The 6979-nt window shown below is 38.0% G+C and overlaps 1 protein-coding gene across 6 annotated transcripts in view; it reads right to left on the bottom strand.

The window, feature by feature from the left end:
* letm1 (leucine zipper-EF-hand containing transmembrane protein 1) overlaps window positions 1-6979 on the bottom strand; it is a 44575-nt gene that overhangs the window by 35359 nt on the left and 2237 nt on the right. For all 6 annotated transcript variants that reach the window (XM_031280292.2, XM_031280291.2, XM_031280294.2 and 3 more), the window contains exon 2: window positions 1229-1286. In XM_031280292.2, the coding sequence (XP_031136152.1) occupies window positions 1229-1286 (58 nt within the window). The remainder of the gene's footprint in view (window positions 1-1228; window positions 1287-6979) is intronic.

The raw sequence follows: 6979 nt of genomic DNA, 5'->3' as shown, positions 1-6979 counted from the left end.
AGGGAGAACGCTGACATTTATTTATTTTTAAAGACAAATAAAAAAAATTAAAAAAATCTGTATATCCGAATCCAGATATTGATTAACAAAATGCTGGTAAATACTTGTTGCAAAATAGATATGCATGGTTTTAAAATGTCCCCTCAAATGCTATAATAATATAATATATATATAATAATAAAACCACCACTAACTGTCTCTGTATATTATAAAAAAATAAGTGTGTCTGCATGTTTTATTAAGGGAAATCTTTCAAGACTTTTACTTGAAAGAAACAAAAAAGTATAGACCTTTCAGAAAATGTGGACGTGTGAATCCGGCCTGGTTTCTAACATCAAAACAGCAACCAAGAAACCACAAGGCTTTAAAGACGTAATCTTTTAAAATGATGTTTGGACAAGTAAAAGGTGTAATGTACTACTGTAAAGGCTCCTGCACACTGACTGCGTGGCGTGAGCGTGTCAGCTGCGTGGCGTGTCCGTTTTTATTTCCGCTCCCATGTTAACAGGTTAGAGCTTGCACGCTGCCTGCGTGACACGCTCATCTCAGGCGCGGCAAAAACACGTCCATGATAGAAATAGGACCGACGCCTATTTTTCACGCGACACGCAAATGTGTTGGAAGCGTTTCCAGGCAAAATAGAATAGGAAAAGATGTTTATATGTCATTTTGACACAAATACATTTAATAAATGACATTTTGATGTTTGAAAGTCTCTAGGTTTTGACATAAATGCAGATATAAATGTAATTTTCAAATATTGCACCTTTCAATACAGAACGAAATATTCTGTAGTCTATTTTGCCGTCAATACTGCCGATGTTGTCTTTGCTGTAATCAAATCAGTATACATTTATGTTTAACATGAAGTATATTACTGCTTGAGTGCAGGGGAAATGGGAAACATACAGTACATGTGTACAGACAAGGCTAGCAGCAGCAGCAGCTGCGTCAGTCTGGTGTGCAAAGACATAGAAAACGCTGCATGCAACAGTGGAGAAGCACAAGTCAAATGGCAGTGAAGTTGGAATTTGCAAAAGATATGGTTAGATTTAAGATAAGACATGGGGCACAGAGTTCCCAAAATTACAATCAAACCAGGGCTGGTCTCTAAAATAAAAGCAGCATCAAAGACACCACAAAGCTTTAAAGACCTTTTATATAAATTATTTTCAGATGTTTGCAGGAAATATAGACATGGTGGAAGGCCCAGATTTTATTGGCTTACTTTTGACTGGAGAGTCTGAGCGCTGTGCAGTTGAAACAGGCACCATCTTGTGCTTTTCCTGAAAGGAAGAGGGAAGAAAAAAAAAACATGAGCAGCTGTGTTCTGATAATCAGCCATTAGACAGATGGGACCCAAACACACAGAGAGCACACTCGGGGATTTCATCAACTGCTGCTGATGAGCAAAGGAGCAAATCACACATCAGCAGCTGACTGCAGGTTCTGGCATGGGGTACTTTTCATAAAATCATCTCTGAATGCAAATCTAACCAGCTATTAGGCTAACTGAAATAAAACCATACCAATCTCTAGGTATGGTGAAGGGTATGTGATGATGTGGGGCTATTTTAATTCCAAAGGCCAAGGGAACTTTATCAGGATGCATAGTATCCTGGATCCATGAAATAACTGGCCTTTAAAAATAAGAATCTGCCTGCCTCTATGGGAATTTAACATAGGGGTGTACTGACTTATGCCCCCTGTATTTTAAGGAAGAACATTTATTTATTTACGATACATTATTCAGTCACAAAGAAAATTGGTGTCCTTAAAGGTTGGATTTTTCCTAATTTTTTTTAATTAAGGCATTAAGATCAATTAAAGATGAAGTTCAAAAGATGATTTTTTTTATTCCTCTTTTTAGTCAACTTTAGCATGGGTTCATAAACTTATGAGCACCACTGTAAATGCAACTTTATTACTGAATTCACTGACCCAGATATGACACGAGCAAAACCACACAGCAGTAAAATACAACATATAGATGAATGCAGCATAGGGCTGCTCGATTATGAAAAAAAAAAAAAAAATCAGAATCAGAATAATTTTGGTCAATATCGAAATCACAATTATTTAACACGAATACTCATTGACTTTTGGAAAGATGTTGAATTCATTGAACTTCACAAATCAACAGTGAAAACACACCTTAAAAAACCCTTAAAAAATTTCCCTGAATACTTTTCCCGTGGAACTTTGTAAAATTCCATTTAAAATAAATCATGTAAAAAAAAAAATATTTTCAAATTCGGGGAGGGGCGAAAGCACGAGGGTCATTCAGAACCCAAGACAAAATAAGAGTTTACTTGGAAAATGTAACGTGCAAAGATAATTGTTTTTCTCGATTACATTGTTTTTGTAATCAATTTTCGATTAATTGAATTGAAATATGAATCCAAAAACATCATAGTAAAACACTTACAGGGACCAGTTTAATGAGTACTTTTACCTTTCAGACTTTAAGTAAGATTTGTTAATAATTTTAAATAAGGTTCTGAATGCAGGACTTTCATGTGTAGTTGAGGATTTGCACAGGGCAGTATTGGTACTTTTACATAAATAAAAAAAATCAAGGTAGCATGCAAATGTTAGACATAAAGTAGCCTACACATGATCAGCGCTGGCTGTGCCCTATGGGGAGAGCAGCTGGAGACAACTAGGAGAAGGGCTACCCTTGGCGTGGCTCACTGCTCGAAATTGCCACCGAGCGCTGCGCTCAAAGTTCAAATTATTTCCATTGTTACCTCGTTGACGCTGACCTTTCAAAGTGCAACCAAAGTAATAAGTAGCCAGAAGCGATGATGACGTATGCAATACCTGTATATGGTATTAAGTGTCTATGTGCACTATGCTCTGTGCCCCGAATGCAGGAAATGAAGTCTTTGACGCTCAAAATAACCCTGGGGGAGGACACCCAGACCTCCGCACTATGATATGCCCCCCCTCCCCCAAAGGCAGATTCTGGCCCATATGTATAGGCCAATATATTTATATACCCACTACAATACATTAGACTACACCACTGATTCCACTGATCTGTCTTGGAGGCCAGGATATTCATTCATACCCTCAGTGAGGCCCACAGTGGGGCTCCTAAACCACAGAGGTGCTATCAGTGTGGTGTGCATGCAGAGAGAAGGCGGAGTGGGGAGACCCTTCCAACCAATCACATCAGAGCACATGGGCTAACCACACCCATTCCTCTGGCTCTCACATGGCCGGCTGGAGTGAATCCAGCAAGGCCTGGCTGAACATGACAGGCAGTGGCCGGTAGCCAGGAGGATACAGAGTTTACTGGAACAGTGTCACCTTTGTGGCTGAGCGAGCAGCCGCCTACTGTAGCACAGAACGAAAACCCTGGAAATACACTAGATTACCTAACCCTATACCAATTGCCTGGGCTGTATAAGCAGTGCAACCTTAGACCTTTGTTTTGTTTTTTTGTTTGTTTTTTACAGTTTTGGTTTCACATTCACATCTTTTTCAGTCAAACATACAGTCATGTGAAAAAAAATTAGGACACCCATGCTAAAGTTGACTAAAAAGAGGAATTAAAAAAAAATCATCTTTTGGAAATTGATCTTAATGCCTTAATTAAAAAAAATGAGGAAAAATCCAATCTTTAAGGACACCAATTTTCTTTGTGAATGAATAATGTATCGTAAATAAATAAATGTTCTTCCTTAAAATACAGGGGGCATAAGTGAGTACACCCCTATGTTAAATTCCCATAGAGGCAGGCAGATTTTTATTTTTAAAGGCCAGTTATTTCATGGATCCAGGATACTATGCATCCTGATAAAGTTCCCTTGGCCTTTGGAATTAAAATAGCCCCACATCATCACATACCCTTCACCATACCTAGAGATTGGCATGGGGTACTTTCCATAAAATCATCTCTCAATGCAAATCAAACCAGCTATTAAGCTAACTGAAATAAAACCATACCAATCTCTAGGTATGGTGAACATTTATTTATTTACGATACATTATTCATTCACAAAGAAAATTGGTGTCCTTAAAGATTGGATTTTTCCTCATTTTTTTTTAATTAAGGCATTAAGATCAATTTCCTAAAGATGATTTTTTTATTCCTCTTTTTAGTCAACTTTAGCATGGTGTCCTAATTTGTTCACATGACTGTATGTCACATTAGGTACAGTAGATCATTTTGTAATTAAGGTTGCATAACCATTTGGAATCACAATACTTACGAAACATTCTTTACACATAGACACTAGGGCTGAACGATGTGAGGAAAATATCTAATTGCGATTATTTTGACTGATATTGCGATTGCGATATGATTCACGATATTGGAGGGAATGATCACTTTCATATCATTATTCTCATTTCGGTTGAAGAATATTCAAATTTAAAAATTGAAATCATTGTTGTACTGTGTGATTTTTGCAAGGATCTGTACTAACATGGTTCACTTCACTTTTTTTTTTATACAATTCAATTCTCCATTTCTCAGGCAATATGGTCATTTCTTCCTGTGTAGCCACAAAATTGCATAATAGAGACTCATGACTCCCGCTCAAAACCCCATTAAAGTAAAGTACAACTCAAAATGATTCCAGCAAGCACGTTTCTCTAATAACCACATTTATATGTCCCAACCCTCCTAACTTCTTCTTTCTCATTCTCTGCACAACTTGGATGTTGATGAATAAATACTTCCACAGAAACATCTGTATCTTTGTTGACTTCTTACGCATTACTGTTGCATTTGCAAAGTAATCTATAGTATTGATTTGCCATGTTGGTGTTGGGTAGGTCTTTTGATTATTACTATGGTTTTAGTCTTGATCCCCTTTGGATCTGGTCTTGCCTTGAACTAAACTAGATCTGGCTTTGGAAGGTCATGACTATGCCCTGCCTGCTTGATTTTTACCTGCAACAGCTGACTCCTGTGTGACCCGCAGCCTGCAGCACTCTGACTGATGCGTATGGACTGTACAGGACTGTTGGTAGGGCGACATAATCGGTTTATCAACCAGATAACTCCCATCACAGATGTTTCTTAACATTAGATCTAGAACACCAAACAATACGATTGTGTGCGCTAAATTAGGGCTGGGCATTGTATCTACTGTATATTGATATATGGGACTAGATATCGTCTTACATTTTAGATATCGTATTATGGCACAAGTGTTGTCAATGTCTTGTCTGGTTTTAAAGGCTACATTACAGTAAAGTGATGTAATTTTCTGACCTTACCAGACTTACTAGCGGTTTTATTATTTGCCTTTACCCACCTAGTCATTATGCCCACATTACTGATGATTATTCATCTAAAATCTCATTGTAAAAATATTTTGTGAAAGCAAGTCAACCCTACAATATTGTCCACAATATCGACATCAAGTATTTGGTGAAGAACATTGTGATATTTGATTTTCTCCATATCGGCCAGCCCTATGCTAAATACATGGCCATTGTAAGAATATTTAACTTGCTTTTTCTATTTGTATTTATTTATTTGTCAGGGACAAAGCAAAAAACATTGTAACAGGTTACAATACCATGATACAGATGCGTTGCATTTAGGATTTCTAGCCAAAGCTAGTATGCGACCCCTGTCCCTGGTTGGGCTTTTCTGCGTAAAAATAACATTTCATTATCAAAAATACTTTAATTAAAAGGACAAATCCGGCGCAAAATTAACCTAGGGGTTAATAACACACGTGTACTGAGTCGACCGTTCTCTGGGATATGTTTTCATGCTAATCCACTGTGACCAGTTTTAGCGCAAACCGCTAATTAGCTTTTAACGCTATGTGTCATGGCACAGGTTTTAAAAAGATAGTTTATAAAGACAGTACCGTTCATGTGTACATGCAGGCGCCATCTTGGGAAAACAGTCATGACCAGTCGAACGACGAACGCCATGCTTGAGCTATGTTACTGGTTAATGGTTACACGGCGTTCGGCGTTCGACTGGTCATGACTGTTTTCCCAAGATGGCACCCGCATGTATACATAAAACAGTACTGTCTTTATAAACTATCTTTTTAATAAACTGTCTGTACACTCACAAAGTTCTCAATCCCTCCGTTTACATGTTGAAGTGTGGTGCTATTTTGAGCCTTGTTAGTGGTATAGAAATAGAGATTTCTTTTTACTTTCGCGTGCCCCGACGACTAGCGTTATAAGCTAATTAGCGGTTTGCGCTAAAACTGGTCACATTGGATTAGCATGAAAACATATCCCAGAGAATAGTCGACTCGGTACATGTGTTATTAACCCCTAGGTTCATTTTGCACCGGATTTGTCCTTTAAATTGAGCACATTCTCATACATGTGACATCATATAACAATACAATATTTACATCATATTTTCTTTATATATTTCTTTAGCTCCACAGTGGCTGGCCACTTGAAAACAAACCATAGCTTGGAACCAACAGTGACATGGACTCAAAATAAGCGTGTTTACTGGACAGTATGTTGGTACGCTAACATCCAGACTGTGCTTGACTTTGATATGCCTGACTTTCTGAGTACGTGGCTTTAGTGGCTCTCAAATGTCAAGCACCCCCTTTCACAGTAGCCATATGACGTTTCTGGGTCGTTTCCCCGTGGACAACACTCAGTCACACTGATTGTTAGTGCGGAGACAACTGAAACTCACATTTTCAGGCTTCTCAGTGTGTGAACTGAGTTTGAATGAGAGTGGTCTCACCACATAAAATGAGTAAACGCTCTAAATAACTAAAGAAAATACCAGCTCCATATTGTTGCAATGCCTCCTCACAACCATTATTAGGACACTTATACCAGTGCATGAATATCCTCTCTTTATCGCAACTGAAACGTTATTGTTTCTCCAGTAGTTTATTGACGCTGTGTTAGATAATGTTATAAACTTTACTACTTCTGACCTTGCGACATTTGATTGATGACTGTTACAAATCCACTTTGCTAAGACTGCATACTGGTCAATGTTCAGGAGTCAGCGCAG

Source organism: Sander lucioperca, chromosome 18 (genome assembly GCF_008315115.2).
Source record: "Sander lucioperca isolate FBNREF2018 chromosome 18, SLUC_FBN_1.2, whole genome shotgun sequence".
Classification (NCBI taxonomy): Eukaryota; Metazoa; Chordata; class Actinopteri; order Perciformes; family Percidae; genus Sander; species Sander lucioperca.
This window is presented reverse-complemented; position numbering and strand designations above follow the sequence as displayed.